Source organism: Oryctolagus cuniculus, chromosome 2 (assembly GCF_964237555.1).
Source record: "Oryctolagus cuniculus chromosome 2, mOryCun1.1, whole genome shotgun sequence".
NCBI lineage: Eukaryota > Metazoa > Chordata > Mammalia > Lagomorpha > Leporidae > Oryctolagus > Oryctolagus cuniculus.
In genome coordinates, this window is record NC_091433.1 from 68,642,486 (window position 1) to 68,664,331 (window position 21,846).

General features: G+C 39.1%; 1 protein-coding gene across 11 annotated transcripts in view; it reads right to left on the reverse strand.

Annotated features, from left to right (window-relative positions):
• Positions 1-21,846, reverse strand: part of FAT1 (FAT atypical cadherin 1) — a 131,882-nt gene that overhangs the window by 28,026 nt on the left and 82,010 nt on the right. For 7 of the 11 annotated variants that reach the window (XR_007914547.2, XM_051833569.2, XM_051833552.2 and 4 more), the window contains exons 7-12: positions 20,348-20,416; positions 19,285-19,424; positions 12,617-12,892; positions 12,272-12,482; positions 2,421-6,488; positions 1,742-1,938 (exon numbers count right to left, since the gene is read on the reverse strand). Coding sequence is in view for 10 of the 11 variants with exons in the window: in XM_051833569.2 (XP_051689529.2) it covers positions 1,742-1,938; positions 2,421-6,488; positions 12,272-12,482; positions 12,617-12,892; positions 19,285-19,424; positions 20,348-20,416 (4,961 nt within the window). In the remaining variant the exon portion in view is untranslated. The remainder of the gene's footprint in view (positions 1-1,741; positions 1,939-2,420; positions 6,489-12,271; positions 12,483-12,616; positions 12,893-19,284; positions 19,425-20,347; positions 20,417-21,846) is intronic. The other 4 variants (XM_051833580.2, XM_051833573.2, XM_070068424.1 and 1 more) reach the window with 1 other exon arrangement.

Below are 21,846 nucleotides of genomic sequence, written 5' to 3' on the forward strand. Positions count from 1 at the left end.
TGTTCACAAGAGGTACATATTCACATCTGAAATTAGCTCCTCATCCCTCAGATGCCCCTCCCCTTCATGGCTGAATCTTCAGTAGGCATGTCGGCGAGAGCAGCTGTTACTTCCCACAGCTACAATATTATTTCATGCTTCCTCACCGTGCAGCCTTCTCCAGCTCCTCTGTCCCTCTTCACCATCACTTTCCCTTCCACCTGGCCAAGTCTTCACCATTCTTCTTCCATCCTTCACTTTCCACCTTCTTGGCTAGCCCAAGATCACTCTTCATTAATGCATCCTCTTGAATCCCACTCAAGTGTCCATGCACATCACAATCCTGGCACCACCATCTCCAAGTCAGTCGCAGAACCCAAATGGTCTGCCACCTGCCTCACCCATCTTTTCCAGTGATGTCACAACTCTGCCTGTCACCCTAGCTCATAGAAACTCTCTTCTCCTTCACTCTCAATGGCACTGCATCAGTGTCATTGTCTGTCTTCCGTCTCTGCTTCCCTCTCCCTTTGGAAATAGCCATCTCCCCTTTTCCCCCATTTTGTTGATAACATCTCAAATAAATCCATTATCAACTATCTACAGAAACTGCCAAGTTTACATATTTCCCCCTAATATCCATCCTTATCTTACCATCTCTAAAAAAACAGTTTAACTCATTATCTCATTACCTTAAAAAGAACAAATCTGAAATGAAACTCAATATACTTCCTCTAAAACCAATTCCCTTCCAGGCTTATCTTTGTCATTGCCAGGGTCTTTCTCCAACAATATTAAAATCAGCCTTAACTCAGTACACTTGCCAGCCTGTCACACAGGGCAGGGACTGAACGCTACCAGCTTCTCCTTTTATTCCTTCTGTCACTTCTGCCTGTCCTATTATCTTTCACTCTTCCTTATCTAAATAATGGACACAATAACACCAATTGAACTTCATTAAGGAACTCTTGGTTCATGTTATCTCCATCTCTGAATTGTAAAAGGATTCAAAGAATTTATTTTGTTTAGGACAGAGTAAACATTCCCTGGAATGAACCTTCACTGCTCTCTTCCCCAAATTTCTTTCCCATGACATATTCTCCACTTCTGGCAAACCAAGTTACCATTCCCACATCTGCAACTATGGCTCACGCCGCCTGCCCTTTCACTTCTCCTCTTGATCATCTAATCACTCCCTCTCAGACCTCAGCCTAAGCCTTGTCTCTGCATGGCTCTTCCTCTCCCCGTAGCTCCAGTGACCACGTTTGCTCCCGTCACATCCTCAACTTAAGCTTCAGAGGGAAAGAGCCCTTCTTTGCTCTATACTTTGTTCTCTCATTAAATGAGGCGCTCCTTTAAAGGAGCAGGAGCCGTATCACTAACCTCTCGGTTTCTCTAGTGTGTACAAAAAGTACCCCCAAAATGATCTGTTAGAGATAATATCCCGCCTCTCTCCCCCAGTCACTTTTTCCCTAGGTATAGAAAACCCCTTCATGAAGAGTTTATAAAGTACTTTTAGGGTCAGATACCATGTAACCTTGACCACAATCTACAGTTTCTTAGAATGAGTTTTTTGCCCTATTTAGCATTCCTCAAAAGTTAAGTTTTTTCAAATCTTCACCCATTTAACACCTCTGTTTAAACAGTAAGCAATTATAACATGAAACACATTTTAATTACAGCACAGCATCAAGTGACAGTCCTATTGAAAGGGTTAAGACAGAAATTTAATTTATTACACACACATTAGGAAAGAGGGGCCTACCTTTTCACAAACTGGACTGTTGTCATTTGCGTCAAGTACTTTCACTTCAACTATAGCTTTTGATGAAAATGTGCCATCAGTTGCTGTGATGGTCAGAAGATAGTTGTCCCTTTTTTCCCTATCTAGAGGTTTCTTCACATAGACCTTCCATTCATTGTGCACATTTTCAATAGCAAATTGTCCCAAAGCATCACCTCCTATTAAATCAATGACAGAATATGACACTCAAATTTGTTGAAATAAAAGGAGAAACAGGTAACAAGAAAATTAAACTGTAAACAAGAAACACAATGTTATGGTTTCAAAAAATTAAGTATTAAAATTATTAATTTAAATTTGGCATAGATTAGCTGCTATTTACAAAAAAGGTAAATAGAATATACAGCAAATAAAATATAAAGACTCAACAATAATTATTAATCTACAGTTATTTCTTTTTAGTGCTGCTACTATATATTAAGTATAAAGTTCAACAGAGCCATAAAAAATAATGCTTAATGAAACAACTGTTAACTCTGCTAAGAATCTGAAATATAAGATATCATTTCTACTTATTTTAGATATTGTAACTAAAAATCACCACTTTCCATTCCAATTTCCATAAAATTCATACTGCAGAATTTGTATTTCTAATAAAGTTTAATTTTAAATTAAACCATTTGATCTGAATTTTTTTTACCTGTTATGAAATATGTAACCTGTCTGTTTATCTCTTCAGAATCAGCATCGGTGGTACTTAAGATGGCAATTACCCCACCTGGGGGATCATCTTCACTCACAGTTCCTTTATAAATCTCTGCTGTGAATCGTGGTGGGCTGTCGTTGACATCTGTGACAGTAACATCCACAATGGCGGTGGAGGACAGCTGAACCTTCTCACCATGATCTGACACAACCACTCTGATCTGGTAATTGTCTCGCTTTTCGTGGTCAAGTTCCTTCAGAGTTGTAATCCAGCCTGTCTCCATGTTAATGGCAAAAGACTCGATGACTTCTACACCCTGTGACTGATCGAGACTGTACATGACTTGGCCGTTGGTACCCGAGTCTAGATCAGACGCCCGAATCTGGATGACACGGCTTCCTGCTGGCAGGTTTTCAACGATAAATGCCTCGTACGGACTGGACTCCAAGACCGGGCTGTTGTCGTTGGCATCTTTCACTTGGATGCTAACATCGACTGAAGCCACCACCTCATAGTCATCGTGAGTGCACCTGGCAAGTATGGAAAACTGATACCACTTAGTTGTCTCATGATCAAGACTCTTCTCCAGCTTCAGCCGCCCACTCTGTCTGTCAATCACGAAGAACTCATCCCTGTTACTTTCAGGAGTATTCCCTTTGACCAGGCTGTAAAGGATGGTGCCGCTATGTTCTGCCCGGATGAGATCTATCTCTGTGCCAATAGGCATGTCTTCCGAAATTGTGTAGGTATAAAATGGTTCTGAGAATCTCGGAAGCTGCATTTCTGGTGGAAGTATTTTGACATAAACAGGAACTACAGATTCTTTTTGGGGAGACCCATTATCTACAGCTCTAACAAAAAAAGTGAAGAACTCGTTTTCTAAGCCAATTAAGCTTTCTTTTGTAGTTATTACACCAGAGAGTTTGTTAATTTCCAAATTCTCCTTAACACTTTCAGATTCTGCTTCAATAGCATAGGTGACATCAGCATTGGATCCCTCATCAGCGTCACTTGCAATAACTTTGACAACCGAAGTCCCTTTTGCAGCACTGGATCCTATGTTCACTTCATACCTGGTTGCTCGAAACTGTGGTGCATTATCATTGTCATCTGTAAGGATAACATTAATGGTGCAGAAAGCAACTTTTCCTCCAGCATCCTTGGCCATTAAACGAACTGAGATTACCTTCTCTGCTGGGGTTTCCCGATCAAGTTTTTCCAAAGTAAATATCTGCCCCCTCTCATTTGTGTAAAACCTGTCTTTGGCAAAGTCATTTATAATGTGGTAAGTAATTTGACCATAAATACCAGAGTCCCCATCGGTTGCTTTAACCTCGATCACCAGGGTATGTAAGGGGGCATTTTCAGCTAGTTCCACTTCATATTCATTCTGAAGAAAAACAGGACTGTGAAAATTGCTTCCAATTACAGTTACATGAACCTGAGCTGAACTTCTGAAAACTCCATCAGAAACAGAAACGTTAAGACTGTAAAATGGCTTCAAGGTGTGCCGGCGCAGGTTTGAGAGTGTGATAATCCCTGTTTCACTGTCAATGACAAAATTCTTATGATCATTGCCAGACAGAATGGAATACTCCAACTTATCTCTGTCTGAACTGTCTGCATCATAGGCCTTCACACACATCACAAAATGCCCATGAGCAGCATGCTCACTAATTCTGGCTTCATAAACCTGTTGGTCAAAGAGTGGTGGATTATCGTTGAGGTCAGTGACATCCACAGTGACAATCACGTCACTGCTCAGTGGGGGCATGCCGCCATCAACAGCCCTTACAAAAATCTTATGCTGTTGGAACTGTTCATAATCCAAAGTTCTGACTAGTGAAATAAGACCAGTGCTGCTGTCTATGTGAAAATGATCATGACTCTTGCTATGATTTCCAAACATCTGGTATGAAATTCCTCTATTTGGTTCTGAATCAGAATCTGTTGCTTTAACTTGAATCACAGATGTTCCAATTACAGATGCCTCAGACAGGGTTGCTGCGTAAGACTGCTGAACAAACACAGGCGGGTTGTCATTGATATCTTCCACTATTATGTCAACAAAGACTTCAGCATGAGCCCCAGTCAAGGAGTCAGTTGCTCGGATGCTCAGTTTATATGCTGGGTGGGACTCAAAATCCAGAGGAGCTATGACATTTATAACTCCTGTATTGAAGTTAATAGAAAACTGGCTAAAAGGGTCTCCCTCTGTGATGCTGTAGAACACCTTCAACCCTTCTGGGCTGTTGGCCTGCACGTGGACAACTGGGCTGTGCATCTGGATATTCTCTGGAATCTCTGCACTGTAGAAAGGTTTTTCAAACACGGGCATGGCTTTATTCATAACAGTGATTGGAACGATGACTTCAGCTGAAAAAGCTGGGTTTCCACCATCTTTTGCAATGACTGTGACAAGGTATTCTTTATTTAAGGTGTCGAGTTCAAACTGTTTTTTCAATGAAATCTCACCCAACGGCCCAATTTCAAAGTGTTCATGATGTTCCTTGAGATAGTAATGCACTTCCCCATTTCTGCCACTATCTCTGTCTATAGCAGTCACATAGCGAATGACATGGCCCACCTCAGTATCCACCTTAACAACAGCATAGTAGGGAAGGTTGACAAACACGGGTGCATTATCATTTTGGTCTTCTACAGTAACTTTCACAACAACGTGGGCCACAGCTGAAGGTTTATGCTCTTTTGTCACTTCTACAACTACATCAAATGCCTCCTGCTGTTCACGATCAAATGGTATACCCGTGGTCGACAGTACTCCTGAAGTGCGGCTTATTTTAAATCGGCGATCTGGGTTCAGGATATGGTAAAACAAAGGGTCATTGATCGGATTCCCAATAGCAGTAATGACAGCTAATGTCTTGGCTTCAGTGGAATTCTCCATAACTTTTGCAGAGTAGAAATCTTGGGTAAACTTTAGCTGACTTTCTTTGCTTTCTTTCACATTAACTTTCACAGAAGTAAAGCTGGCAAATCTGCCATCAGAAGCTCTAATGGTTAACTCATAGCGGCTTCTTAACTGAGTTGTGTTCTGTACGGTTATAGTACCAGTCTTGTAGTCCATAAAAAACTTCTCCCCAATGTTGCCTTCGGTGATGGAGTACATTAACTGTGAGAATGCACTTGAATCAGCATCTGTAGCATTTACAGTGATGACTTTTACTCCTTTGTATGTTGGCAACAAGAGAGATGCTTCATATAAGGATTGAGAAAACACAGGAGAACAGTCATTAATGTCAACTACATGTATAGTCACATTCGCCGCATATTCTGCAAATAAACGTGGTGTTCCCATGTCATGAACTTGTACAGTAAAGTGAAAAATGCTTGTTTCTTCGTAGTCCAAACTTAGTACTGTATGAATGGCCCCAGTGCTAGAATCAATAGCAAAATATTTGTGTACAGATGGTTCAACAATGTGATAAACAAGCAAAGCATTTGATTCTCTATCAGCATCAGTTGCTCGAATCACCAGTGGGACATTCTTGTCTGTTAGGACCACACTGTTAATTGAAGCTGATTCACTAATGAGTCCTATATATTCCGTCTGCATAAAAACTGGTGAGTTGTCATTCTCATCCTGTAGATGCACCAGAACAGTTGTATTAGTGGACAGCCCAGCCATGTTAGTTCCTTGTACTGTCAATGTATAAAGGGGCAGAGTTTCAAAATCCAGAGCTTTCTGAGTGACGATACTTCCGGAGTGTGGATTAATATCAAAAGCATCAGCTATATTTCCATCTTTTATTTCATATACCACTGATGACTGACTATGGGCTGTAACTATCCCCACAAAACTCCCAATGCTGATGGTTTCACTAATTTCAACAGAATATTCTTTTGATGTAAACTTAGGAGAGGCATTGTCAGCAATTGTGACAAAGATATGCACAGAAGTCATTTCACTCATTGGTGGATTGCCTTGGTCTGTAGCTTTGACCATTAAGTCATATTCCACTTGGTTACTTCGATCTAATTCTTTAGCAGTTTTTATAGCGCCCAAGATAGGATCAATTGTAAAAGAATTTCCAATATTTCCTGGGAAGGGGAGAAAAAAATACACATCAGAGAAAAATACAAGGAATAATAGAAGGACAAACAGAAACAAGTAAAAATATCTTTAAAAATTCATGGGATAAGAATATTGGAATGAAACTTTCAACTCATTTCATTTTTAGCCAGTTCAGTTATTAATTTCCCAAGAGTACCTCAAAATCTTTCTGGAATACATTCGTATTTTCAGCATGTATCATCTGCTAATTCTCAAAATTCTTATTTACTATGAAGGAGAAGATTTCAATTCACTAACAAAATTTAAATTAGGCTTCAAAAAATTCTTCCTTATTTTAAATATTCAAGGATGAGTAAGTTTGTGTAACCCACCCCAGTTATGAAGATTTCAACAATATTGCCTTCCTAGTCTTTGTCAGGACAAAGACTCTTAAATAGGACAACTTTGCTCCAAAGGGGACATCTGGCAATGTCTGCAGACATTTCTGATTATCAAAGCTTAGAGGCAGAGGATGTACTGGATGCTGATAAACATCCTACAAGGCATAGGGCAGCCTTCACAACAATAAAAAAATTATCTGGTCCAAAATGTCAGCAGTGCTGGAGCTGACAATGATGTAGGCTACATTGTTTACTTGCTTTTCTTTTAACGTTTCCAGGCTATACCACATATTTAGCTGCAAATGTACTCCACAACAATTCCATTTTATGTATCAACTGAAATCTCTTGGAAGAAATCCAGCAGTTCTCTACAGCCTTTTTGGATGGAACACAGCAATCAGAGGGTCCTTAGACTTGGTAGATCCAGAACCCTCAATCCTTTTCCTGTCTGATAAACAAGCATGCACTGAATTTATTTTTCCCATGTGAAAAATTACACTTACCCAAAACAGAGTTCACTTGCCTTTTAACTGTATTCTCAAATTCTCCTTCCTCTAGCATTGCAATCAGTATGGCACTGCACAGACCAAACCTACTTAGTGTGGTCTGCAATCCAGGAGATTAACCAAGCAGTTCTTCCTCTACATCATTAACAATAAACACTTCCTCTAACAGTCTTTTCCTTCCTTTAATACATTTTCCAAAAATCCAGGACAATTTTTTCTGAGGCCAGACCTAGTCTGGTTTTCATTAAGTCTGCCTGGCTCTGCATCCAGGCCCCAGGGCAGTGCCTCAGTCTGCACAGGGATGAGGCACAGGCTTTCTCCAGGCCCGGAAGCTCTGAACTGAACCCTAGCCTGTGAAAGAGGTCCCACTGCCTCTGCCAGGCTGCTCAGACACTAATTTCCGGCCTGTCTGTACTTGTGAGAATCAATGAGTTCAGATTCTTTGTCATTGTGCTTTAGGCAGTCATCAGAATTTGAAGAGCCCTTTTTCATCCTACCTATGCGTCATCCCCACCTTCTAAAATTGTGACGGATTGTCTGTTTGGCCTGACAGCAGACTGTGTAATCTTTGGCAACTGTCTTCATCGCTGCCCCTCAGACTTCCCCATGTCTATACTAACAATGAAGCAGCTGATCTATGTTTCACATTCCCTTATCTACATGTATTTTTCTCATAGTTTGTATACTGAAATCTTATGCTGCTAGTGAAGCTTCAGACACACAAGGCATCAAATGAAGGATGGATAGAGCCCACCTGCCACACTGCTGACAGCGTTAGGACACACGACTTTCCACACAACTTGTTCTCTTGCTGCCTTCCAGCCACACTGGAAGCCTCTTTGCTCCTCAATCAGGAGAGCACTGTCTCACTTTAGGGCTTCTGTATGTGGTGTGTCCTCTCCTGGAATAGTTCTCACCGTTTCTCCACCTGTTCATTCATTTAGGCTTTACCTAAACAGCCCTGCTTACTGAGTGTGACTGCGACAGTGATGCCTGCCTGGAACTCCCGATCCAGCCTGGTCATTTCTGTCTCTTCACCTGTCTTTTCTTTCCAATTTTGCTCATCCCCAGCCGTGTGAAATTCAGACACAGTCTTTATTATCTGGAGTATCTTGATTCTGATAAAAATGGCTCTGGGATTATCACTGATAACAAGAAGGTTAAATAAGAATCCTGATGGTGATGTAATATACGGATTCTACACACATGCAGATGAAACCATCAGAGCCGAAGATGAGAGAGCAACATCATGTCTGTGGAAAGCTATGAGGGCCACTGAGTGGCATGAATAAGACCCTGCGAATAGGTACATTCATCAAACAGCGAAATACATGTGCAGAACTTGTGAATGAATCTGAGAGATAGTACTAGCAAGGGGGGGGTTACTCATTCACTTTAATTGAAATATTAGTAACTTCTAAATAATCTAAAATTCCACTTCATTTTTCAAAAGGGCAATTATTTCGAAAACAAGCTAATTAGTTTGGCTCTTAAACTATTGCTATATTATATACTTAAGTATCTCCCAAAGGGCCTATGAAAAAGAGCTATGCAGGGGCTGGCATTGGGGCACAGCCCATATGGGTGTGTGGGTGCAAGTTCGAGTCCTGGCTGCTTCACTTCCAATCCAGCTTTCTGCTATGGCCTGGGAAAACAGTGAAAGATGACCCAAGTCCTTGGGCCCCTGCACCTGCCTGGGAGATATGGAAGAAAGTCCTGGCTCCTGGCTTCAGATAAGCCCAGCTCCTTTGCAGTCATTTGGGAGTGAACCAGCGGATGGAAGACCTCTCTCTGTCTCTTCTTCTCTCTCTCCTCTCTGTAACTCTGCCTTTCAAAATCAATAAACCTTTAAAAAAAAAAAGAGCTGTGCAGGAGTCTGCTTCTTCCCATGGTAGACATGCTGCGCATGTGCAGTGAGGACCTGCTGACAAGACAGCATGGCGGCCGGCGCCGCGGCTCACTAGGCTAATCCTCCGCCTTGCGGCACCAGCACACCGGGTTCTAGTCCCGGTTGGGGCGCCGGATTCTGTCCCGGTTGCCCCTCTTCCAGGCCAGCTCTCTGCTGTGGCCCGGGAGTACAGTGGAGGATGGCCCAAGTGCTTGGGCCCTGCACCCCATGGGAGACCAGGAGAAGCACCTGGCTCCTGCCATTGGATCAGCGCGGTGCGCAAGCCACAGCGTGCTGGCCGTGGCGACCACTGGAGGGTGAACCAACGGCAAAAGGAAGACCTTTGTCTCTGTCTGTCTCTCTCTCTCACTGTCCACTCTGCCTGTCAAAAAAAAAAAAAAAAAAAAAAAAATAGCACGGCCAGTTCTATTAGGTTTCAAGTGCAATAACACTTAACCTAAGTTTGGTGGAAAAATCCAATTGTCATCAATAAATACATTTACCTAGTGCCTTCCACTTCCAGTTATAACTGTTTCAAAGTAGAGCTCTGACCATGTAATTTTTAAAGAAATAAAGAAAGCATCATACGGCCTGATGTACAGTACTGTGTCACTAGTGCATAACTTGATTGTTACTGAAAATCGTTTAATGAATTCTGTTGTCCTTCAAGACTACTAATCAAACCAAATGTTTTACTCAATAAATTGCTTTTAATTAAACATGCAGTGTTAAGCACTGAATTTATCACTAGTCTTTGGAACTTTATTAAATTTAATCTGACAGGAATCAGAAGCAGGTGATAATCAATGAGCTGTTATTAAAGGCAGTATGAGGGGCTGGCGCTGTGGCACAGTGGGTAAAGCCGTAGCCTCCACTGCTCCACTTCCCATCCAGCTCTCTGCTATAGCCTGGGAAAGCAGTGGAAGATGGCCCAAGTCCTTGGGCCCCTGCACCCACGTGAGAGACCAGGAAGAAGCTCCTGGTTCCAGACTTCGGATCAGTGCAGCTCCAGCCATTGCAGCCAATTGGGGTGTAAACCAGCAGAAGGAAGACTCTCTCTATCTCTGCCTCTCCTTCACTCTGTGAAACTCCTTCAAATAAATAAATAAATCCTTTTTTTTTTTTTTTTTAAAAAAAAAAAAAAGGCAGTATGAACATTTGACATTCATCCAACAGACGAATAGAGATCCACAGCTCTGCATTTTAATGGTAGTGTTTCCCTATAAAGTGGCTATTAGCATAATTTTTATATTATCAAAATTCTAAAATTATTGTCAAAGAAATGCTACTCCCCTTTGAAAAGGCCATTGGTACTATCCATTTCTAGAGGAGACAGAGTTCCATTCTTAGAATACCAAATTACTAATCCCATCAGTCACTGAAAGTATTCAAAGAATGCACATGCCTTTACTCAGACATGAACAATCATATTTTAACCACCCAGTTGTTGAAATTATGTGAAAGCTAAGGGAAAGTTTAACATTTTCTCCTACATAAACTCAGCCAGTTTGTCTATAAAAAATTATTTTACTGAAATGCTCAGGCATGCACAAATGGAATGTACTGTTTTTCTAAATGCTAAATTTCTAAACCAGTGGGAAAAAAAGTTATCTTTATCCAAGACACTAACTATACTACATTTTAACTCTGCAATCATGGGCACTGGATGAGATTTTTATTTGTGAGTAATGAACTCAAGTTGGTAGTTTTAAGGAAAACAAATTCAATAGCAAGCATGTTAATAAATAAAAATTGTTAAATTCTTAGAACAGTAAGTTTTTTAGAATTATCCTTCATTTCTTCAGATTTTGATTATATAATCTACAGATAATCTATACTTCTATCAATTCTAATATCTAGAAGTAATTTCTAAATATGTAGTTATGAACTTAAAAAAAAAAAAGTCAACTTAAGGAGAAGATCTCAATTCTCTAAAACTATTCCAAATACAGAGGAATGAAAGACAATATATTCCTTTTACTACCACTGTCACTGAGGAAAACTATAAAGTGCCATCTCAATGTGGCATGAGCTGGGGAAATCCCAAAGCAAAGCCATGATTTCTGACTGCAAACATCACACGCTCTAAACCAGTTCCCTATTCCAGTCAGAGGCAGGACTCGTGTATAAGAATGGACTAATGTTAATAACCTCCACCTACCAAGCACAAATATGAATGCTCCTAATGTGATTGCTGGCACATAAAATGAGCTAAATTATTAATTAATCCATTGAATGGACAAAAGAATGGGTGAACAGCAGGATAAAGAAGAGGGAAAAAAAACAGTTCACTTTGCCATGACAGCTTCTTGATGATATTCCTCTTCATTATCAATAGCAAGACTCTGGATATCCTGTCCTTTCATACCTAGAAAGATTGCCCAGGTCTTCCTCGCCTTTGCTACTCAAGCCCAACCCATCAGGGCCCTTAACCTCTCCAGTATTTCTTCTTAACTCTGTGATCCACAGCAACAACCCAATTCCATGAAAGAAACACAACTATTAAAGGCACTTGGGGATGAAAAAAATAAACAAACAAACAAACGAACTAAAAGCTAAACCTGGAAGAGGTAAGAGGAACATGACACCCTCTTTCTAGATTTGATTCAATTAGAATTGAGTAAAGTAAGGTCTTTTTCATGGTATTTCTTGCTCTGCCGAAAATACTCTGACTACAAAGCAAAATGTTAAAATTACTAAGCCAGCATTTTCCCAAGTGTGTTTTGCAGTTAATCAACATTGTGGAGGAAAATGACTGTATGGTTATTATTTCAAATATATCAGTCAAATAAAGATTTTCTTTACTACAAGTTATGCTAACATAGTAAATTCCAAAGAACTTTATCCAAACTTAATTAGAACTCTATCTTTGCTCTCTAATAGGTTAAAAGTTTACCCGGCAGCTACAGGACAATTTAAGCAATTTTTGTAGTGATACATAGAAAAGCTTCAACATCTAGAATTATTTTTAGGAAATAAAAAATGCATTTTAACAAGTACAAAGTTAAAACTCAATATGAGTGCTCCTAAAATACCTGATTCAATTGAGTACAGCACTTCAGCATTCTTTCCTTTGTCTCTGTCCAGAGCGGTAACCTCCAACACAACTGAACCCACAGCTGCTGATTCATAAACCCGCCCTTCATAAGAGGAACTGGTGAACCATGGGGCATGATCATTCGTGTCGCTGACATTAACAATAATCCTTGCAAAGTTGCGTTTTACAGGGACATCTTGATCCCGTACCTAAAAAAAATCAACACACTGTTAATCCTGTTGGGATTTTTCCTTATAATTGATTAAAAATCACCCTCAAACACACACACACACAAAAAACCTTTCAGTAACCAAAAAGTAGCAGAATGAGCTGAACGCCTTACCATGACTGTGAGAACATGCTGGTGGATGGCTTCATGGTCAAGTTTTTCAGAGGTATACAGAGAGCCAGTTGCAGGATCAAGACGAAATTTCTTGAGACTCAATGGATCTATACTACTCTGCAGAGTATAAATTAGCTTGTTTTTCTCATCTTTATCCACAGCACTGATTTGCAAAATTTCTGTTTCCGGCACTGTATCTTCAGGAATAACAATTTCATATTTTGATGTAGAAAACCGAGGACGGTGGTCATTTGTATCTATGACTTTGATGAATACCTACAATGAATTAACAATTAACTCATATGGCTATTCCATATTAGGATGCTATAATAGTTTAAAATTGGCAGGAAAAAATCATTAGTACATTGAAAAAAACTTTGCATTAAAGCAAAATGAAGTGTAAATATGAGAAATAAAAGCAATAAAAATCTAGAAGCAAAAATATCTTTTAAAACTTCCTATTATTTATTTAAATATGAGTAATCAAGACATTTCTAAATCCTTGAAACTAACTTTGGTGATACAAGTATAATACTGTGCTCACTTAAAATTTTTTTCTAAAATGTTGGCTTCATTCCTCAGGTCTCCACAGAGAAGAAATCTATAGATTACTCATGTAAAGACTAGAGATAATTACTCACGTAAAGACATGAGATAATCTATAACACTAGGATTAACAAAAGACTAATTCCCTATACTGAATTTGAATCTGTAACTACCAAGCTATTGAAGAGAGTTAAATAGATGGTTACACTATCTAACTTTCTCAAATATTTGAGAGTTCAAATTCCTTAATAACGCAAATTACAAATGTGTTTTTAAATCATATTTCTATTGCTTTAAAACATGTATAAGTAGTAACATGTTTATTTCTTAAAACCAATTTAAAGAGGTTGAAAAGATAAACCCTCATAAATGTTAATATAAATTTAAAACTCAGCCCTAAACTACATTAAAAAATACAAAAAATTATTTTGACAGTACATTAATTTTCAAAGTGAAAGGAGGCAAATAGGTAAGGCACAGTAGAAATCCTTACTGATAAAAGATGGTTATTGTTTATGAACAAGAAGTCAACACGGTTGGTTCATATTAGAACAAAGGGGTTTGCTAGTGCAAATGGCACAGGAGGCCAAAGTCCTAGGCAGGCATAGGCAAAGCTGTTAACCACATTAGCCAAAACTATGAACACAGGCCTTTCCATGAAGAGCATTCTGGTGTTTCTCAATGATTGTGTAAGTTTAAATTTGTTATGAATACTACTTTGTGTTTCTGTGTGGGAGCAAAATGTGGAAATCTTTACTTAACATATGCTAAATTGATCTTCTGTATATAAAGATAGTTGAAAATTAATTGTGATGTGAAGGGGGAGGGGAGAGGGAGTGGGAGAGGGGAGCGTTGTGGGTGGGAGGGCAGTTATGGGGGGGGGGGGGAAGAAGCTATTGTAATCCATAAGCTGTACTTTGGAAATTTATGCTCATTAAAAAAAAAAAAAAAAAAGATTCAATGAAGGTATTAAAATAGTTAGAACATCCTAAAGTGCCCTGTCAATATAAACTTTTATTATTGCATTATTATTGTTATTTTTAATAATAATGATAGTGAACATTAAATCATCCCAGTGATTAAAAAAAAAATTTGTTATGAATACTAACTGCACTCACTATGCCACACAAGGGTTTTATGTGAAAATTATACAAACATTTAAAACTCTAAATATCGCCTCACTTTTAAAGGTCAGTGGTAATCGAAATTAAATTACTATCTACTCATTTCCACTATACGTTTAAAAATCACTTTTCCCACAGAGTGAGCACTGGGCAGGGAAGCTTAATCTTATACCAAGATGAATTAATCACTATCAAACAGACAGCTGAAAATCAAACCAATCAGTTTTAAGAAGGTGATTCCATTGAAACATGTATACTAAGCACTTAATGCCCATCACTTGCCTATCTAGGACTGAGGTTGTAAATAAATATGTTAACAGTACCTGTCTTGTGAAGCTTTCTTTTCTTAAAAGAATTATTTACTTATTTGAAAGGCAGAGTCACGGAGGGAGAGGGGAGCAGAGAAAGAGAACTTCTGTTCACTGGTTTACTCCCCAAATGGCCACAACTGTCAGGGCTGGCCAAAAACAAAGCCAGGAGCCAGGAACCCCATCCTGGTTTTCTATATAAGTGGCAAGGACTCAGGAACATGATCCATCATCTGCTGCTTCCCAGTTGCATGAGCAGGAAGCTGGATTGGAAGCGGAGTAGCCAGGATTCAAACCAGCACTCTAATAAGGGATGCAGGCACCCAAGCTGGATGGTTTAACCAACTATGTCACAGTGCCTGCCTCTTTTTGTGAAGTTTTCAAACTCACTAGACAGCATCTTCCACACAGAAAGCCTAATTTTGTCTCATGCATTATCACATAAGTTTTTAAGAGTCTGGATATTGTTTGGGACATTCAGAAAGCTCTTGAGGACAACATTTTGCTTCAGCAGGTTTTAGGTTGGAGAGATGAATGGGTATTGAGAAGAGCCTGGTAAAATCATGAGCCTGGTAAAATCATGAGGCAAGAGAGGTAATCAACCATTCTCTCTTCTAGAGGCAAGAGAGATGGAATTGCAACTAAGGGACAATATAAGAAAGGAACGGGAAGAAAGTGAAATAAAAAAACATGGAATCACGATCCCTGAGCTAAGACTGGTGAAAGACCTCAAATCTTCTGATCAGAGGGACGTCACCTTTACCAGAATATAATCATTCTGGTGGCAGACAGTACCAGATGAACTGCAGAAATGGAGAACAGAGACAGGACAGTAAATCAAATGTCAAACAGGGAGACAAGAGCCCAGACCAGTGCTGATGTGCAACAGCTGCACCTGTCTGAGTGCATGCTGTGAGACAGGCTCTAAGAGTTTTCTTTATGAGCTAGCCTCCTGTGTGTCATCTTACTCATAAGAAGAAGAGAAGGGAGATTATCACTACTGTCTTGTCACAGATGAGAAAGCGGAAGCAGAAAAGGAGACTCAAGCCGAGCTGTCTGCTCCTGAGTGCACAGTGCTGATGCTCCGGAGAAAGTGGGGAAAAAAAAAAAGTTAACTGGATTTGCTAAGTTCTCTGTAGGTAAAGGTGAAGTGATATGACTTGAATTAACACTGGCACTGCATGATGGCCCCCTCTCACTGCTGCTCTGCTGGCCGATGGCGGATAGTGTTCTCTTAAACCCCCTCAAATCTGGCAGCTCTAGACACAGACCTGGATGCACAAAACCTGCTCTACTGGTTCCTGAGTCTTACTTACAAACTGAAATTCACCCTGCTGTGTTCCAGCACCTTATCAACACAGGCTGGAGTCCTGTGTTCCTCTCCAAGTGGTATCTGCTGCTCTATCCCTCCCAGATCCCTATCACCCTGTTCTCAGTCCCAGACTGGAAACCTAAACCTAATTACTGATTGTTCCCTTTGTCCCACACCTTACCAGGTCACCCTGGGCTCTGTAATCTCTTCTCTTGTATTCTGACTACCTTCCCCTGCCAGCAATTCATTGGGATAACAAGACCTTCTGAAAATGACTCAAAATAAGTTATGGAAATGAATTTAAATAAAGTATGGAAATTTAAGATATTCTGTGTCCCCAAGGAAAAGAAAATTAATATATACATTTTTCCTGGATTTAAAAGAAATTATAGTTAATGCACAACTATTTCATACTAACTTTTCAACTGCATTAACTAAAAATACAATTATTGGGAAAGAGGTATATTCTAATTAGCTTATGTAGTGAATGACAAATGCTGCAGGTATATGTATTATCTTTCATAATGAGAATGCTTGGCACACAGGGCCAGTTTCACTGCTTATTAAGTTTCCTTTGTTATATTTCTGGTCAGTGGACTTTGTGAACTGGTACAATGCCGTTTATATTATTTAACCCTTTCTCTCAGAATTATCCCACTGAATTCATTACCATTCTTGATGTTCTTACTCTTACTTTCAAGCTCTAAAATTTAATTTTTTAAAAAAATTTAAAGATGTTTTGACACACAGTAATTGTACATATTTACAGGGTACAATGTGACATTTCAATACATGTACACAGGTAGTGAACAAATAGGGGTAACTGGAGTATCTGTCACATCAGACATTTTTCATTTCTTCGTTCTGGGAATGTTCAAAATCCTCTGCACCAGCTCTTTTGAAATATCCAGTTAACTGTTGTCATCTTAGTTATCCTAGTAGATTGCAGAACAACAGAAGGCATTCCTTCTCCATCTTCTACTCATCAACCATCCTCTCCCCATCCCACCCCCACGTCCCTCATAGGCACTGGTAACCACTATTCTATATTCCTATGCAGTCAATTTTTTAGTTTCCATGTATGAGTGAGCTATGCAGTATTTATTTTCTGTGACTTGCTCATTTCACTTAATGTAATGCCTACCTAATCCCTCCATGTTGCTGCAAATTACAGCATTTCGTTCTTTTTAGGGCTGAGTAATATTCCACTGTATATGTGTAACTAATTTACTTATATTAAATGATACAACTAATTATATTTAATTTAGCCACTCATATGTCTAAGGACTCCTAGCCATTTTATAATTGTGGTGAATAGTGCTACAATAAACATGTGAATGTAGATGTCTCTTTGACATACTTGTTAGGCAGGAAGTCAGAAATTGAGCCTATGTGTGTACGAGAAAGGCCTGAAGACCAGCACCCACTGCAGAAGCTCCAGAAGCCCAGCATCTTGCACTTCAAAGTCCTGCTCAGAACCTGATAACCTCCCAGGTGGTCCCAGCCCTTTCTCCAAGGAAAGCTCCCAGGAGAATTCTCTCTCCTCAGGACCAAAGGGGTTACCTGATAACATGGGGCAATAAAACCTTCTTAGACAAGCCCTAAGGGAAGCCTCCCTACTCTGCCTGGGCCCAGCAAATCTGGGGAGGAATTTGCTAATTTTCACGCAACAAACCCTTCTGCCAGGACTCTCCATCCTTCGTCCTGGAGGAGAGGGGGAGTGGGTAAACAGATTCCCTTAAAAACCTAAGGAGTCCAACCAGACTTCGGGACTTCCCGCTCAGCCCTCTGCCTTTCTGCTGAGCCGCCCCCTCTGGCCTGCCCAGGTGTATTCTCTCCATTCAACCATGTAACCTCCCTCTCCCCGAGTCCGAGTGACTGGGTGCTCTCTCTCTGTCCCTTCCATTCTGATGGATGCCCTATCCCCAAGAAAGCCTTATTACTCTGCTCTCTGTCTCACACCTGAATTCTTTCTTGCTTGAAGACAAGAATCCCAAGGCTTCCACAGCCTTCTCTCTGGGAACAATAATGACTTCAGTTCCTCTGGATATACATCCTGCAGCAGAACTGCTGTATCATATGGTAGTTCTACTTTCAGGTTTTTGAGGAATTTCCACATTATTTTCCATGTTTATACAAATTTACATTACCAACAACAACAGTGTATGGAAATTCCAAGGGCTGATTTTTAAAGAGAGAACATTAATTGATTCTGCTTGTCTCTAGAACGAGAACAGCTATGGACAAAATTGAAAGTTCAATATACTAGAACTCTCATGTACCAATTTCAAAATGACCCCATAAACATACAGTATAGCATATGGATCAATTCTACTTGCATTAAAGATCAGGGGCATTTGGAAAGAGGAATAAATATATTCACAACTGGCTTTGCATTATCTATGTATTTCTTAATTGAAAAGAAATCTTTATTCCTTCATCCAACTAAAAGATATAGCGAAAGGAAGGCACACATAAGATTTAAAATAGTTTAATTTAAAGCTAGAAAATGAATTAAGCAGCATAAGAATCTCTAATGTCTAACTTCTTCCTTAAGTATATGGTAGAGTCCATACAACCCTTTAGCTCCTACCATTCTACTGTAAGCTCCAAGTGGGCAGGATTTTTGTCTGCTCTGTTTCCTACTTTTCAGCTTCCCAAAATATACTGCCCTATAACAAATACACAAGTATCTGTTGAATGAATGGATAGCTCTCTGCCTCTTCCCCAAATCCCATAATGTTTATTCATCCAGGAAATGTTCCTTTTGTATAACTCAAACAGCCCACAGTCACAGTGAAAAAGAATTTGTAGGAAATGAGAAGTTTGCGTTATAGGGTTTTACAATTTAAAGTTAGAAATCCCAGCCATTTGACCGCCTCTTCATCATCAGATTGGAACAAATAAAGGTAATAAAAGGATTATTAAAACACTTTTATCAGTCACTGTTACATAGCCCTGGTTGTTAGCCAAAGGGGGAAGGGTGGGATCCCAAAGAAAAGTGACTTAGAAGATGAATCACTTTAACTAGCTTTAATGAAAATGACCTGCACAATTCATCCTTAACAGTGATATGCTTTAAATTAACCTGAGTAGGAAATTTTGATGGCATAACAATGTGGTTTAGTTTTAAGTCTCCTGTCAAAATGTTCAAAACTGCTTTACTACACATAAAACCCAAAATCATGGTTTGTAGTTAACTTTCTTTATCTCCATAAAAATTCTTGGTATGTGTAGATATAAAAACTGTGACAACATACTAACTTCTGTTGTCAGAACCACAGAGGGCAACTCAACTGTTCACACTACCTGCAGGCCCTAAAACTAGAATGCTATCTCCACCCTACCCAGACAGCACATCATTAGTAACTCACTCACCTGTGTAAGGATAGTGCTGCTTCCATCTGTAGCCTCGACTGTGAGGTTATAGTTGGATTTCTGTTCTGCATCAAGAGGTTTGGCAACAATGATGGTTCCAGTGCCCTTGTCCACATCAAAGTGACTATCATAGTTGCCACCTAGTTTAAATTAGAATAGACAGAAGATTAAAAACACATCACAATATAAAAATATATCAATTAATGGCAGTGAGAAAAAAAAAAAGACTTCTGATATACTGATCAAAATGATTCCAAAGAGCTAGAACTTTGGAAGACAAGAAAAGCATGGCCAATTAGAGAGACAGAGTGTTTTAAAAGCAAAATTATATCCTGTATGTTAAGGTAGCTACTGAGAAGAAGCAAAACAATAACTCTGAAAAACAGAAAAAAAAAACCAGTAATATTGCCAAAGAACTACCTTCTATTTGCTTTTTTCAGAGGTTCTTAAAATTTCTTTAATTTATATTGCAGTAGCTGTATGACATATCACTGAGCACTTAAAAGCAGAATTATTAAAAAGATTTCATGGTACTTTGAGCATACTGCTCTAATAAAATAACTACTACAAACAAATGTTAACTCTGATAAATATAATGGTAGTTAACTTTAATCATTCCTGTCTATTACACACAATGTGAAAATAAATGTATTCCTATTGTTGTCAAACACAAAGCTTAATGATGCAGAAGTTTCTGTCTTACTAATACTACTCAAAGGTATCCCCAACTATATTTTAGATAAAAACCTTTCAAAACCATTGAAGCTTAGATATTTCTATCAATGAAATGGAAAGAAAGGAGAGGCTTAATGTCATGATGAAGTTATACTATTAAATCTAACCAAAAGGCAAAAAAACACAGATACACACATTCATGGTTTTAAATCAAATCCAAAACTACAGGTGTAGGGATGTATTGCAACTGCAATGGGTGACCACGTGCATACTAAGAAAAAAAGAGCAATGAGAAGCACTGGAAATAAAAAAAAAAATAAAGAAAATCAATGCTTTTATTATTTTAGATCTCATAATCTGAGGCAAATTATGTGATCTCAGCAGATACCTTCTGCTGTACAGTTCAGGTCACAAGTCATCTGAAAGATGTAAAAAACTTCTCTAGCAAGTGTATCTCCTGGCACAGCCAAAAGAAGCAAGCATGAAAAGCAAGCACAGAATAGAAAGAACAATCAATCAAACCAGCTCCAAACATGGTAGGTAGTAGTCAGCAATGTCAGATGCTATACAACAGTAGCCTGTTAATCTGGAAATGTGATAAAAGTTAAGAGAAGGCAAACAGACTATTCTGATTATAGTAGACTACAAAAACAATCTTATTCTCCTTAAAGTAAACTGTAACAGTTTCATAAGTGTTGATGACATTAATAATTTCATGCAAAGACCAAAAGCAAGGAAAATAGTCCACTGCCTAGTGTGAAAGTTCAAGAGGCAAAGCATGTAGTATAGCCACCCTATTTCCATGAGGCTCAACTTTCTGAAAGAGTATTTGGGGGTAACTTGGTTGTGAGGTAGAACAGGGGAAAAGGATATGAAATTCTGACTACAGATGAATCACAGCATGTATTTTTGGTTTTATAAATATCAAGTCTATGCGAATCTTTCTCAGTTAGTTGAATACGGTATTTTTACATTCAATGCCTGAACCAAATTAAACAAGGGGAAGTGCTAGGGAGGGGGATTGGCTTAAGCATGTACATTATATTACAGGATGAGATCTAATGAACCCTGTTTCCTACTGAAAGTGAGGTGAATAAAATTAAAAAGCCACAGCTGACACTGTAATGGTTTACTCATACAAAACTCATTTATTTGCTATAAAATACTGAAATGTGAGTCACTTTATGTATGTGTGTGTGTGTATATATATATTTAAATGTTTTATTTGTTTGAAAGGCAGAACCACTGTGGGGTTGGGGGAAGGGGAAGTAGTCGGAGAGAAAGAACTCTTCCATCTGCTGATCTGCTGGTTCACTCCCCACATGGTCACACTGGCCCAAGTCTCAGCCAGGCTGAAGCCTGCAGCCAGAACTCCTTCAGTTTCCTATACATGGGCAGAGGTTCCAGTACCTGGGCCATTTCCTTTGCCTTTCTAGGAACTTTAGCAGGAAGCTGGATACAAAGGAGGGCAGCAAAGACTCCAATGGGCACTCTAACATGGGATGCCAGTCAGCATAGCAGGCTGCGGTTTAGTTCACTGCACCCCAATGCTGGTCCCTGTGACAATCACTTTAAATACTCTACTAATTGTCACTAAAAATAATACCGTGCCATACGACACAAATGAAGAATTAAAAATTAAGAAGCTGTGCTTTTCTATCTAAACATTTAGGATTCCCTGAAACTATGTGAAGCACTTTAAAAAAAATCTGATTGTTATATTACAAAACTTGATGAATATACTGTACTTATTCCAAACAATATATGTTGCATATTGTAAAAAAATTTTCAACCCAACTATTATAATTTAAAGCAAATTCTCCACCAGCAGGTCATATACCTGATTTTAAATTCTGAGATGTACAACAAAAATCAGAAAACCACATA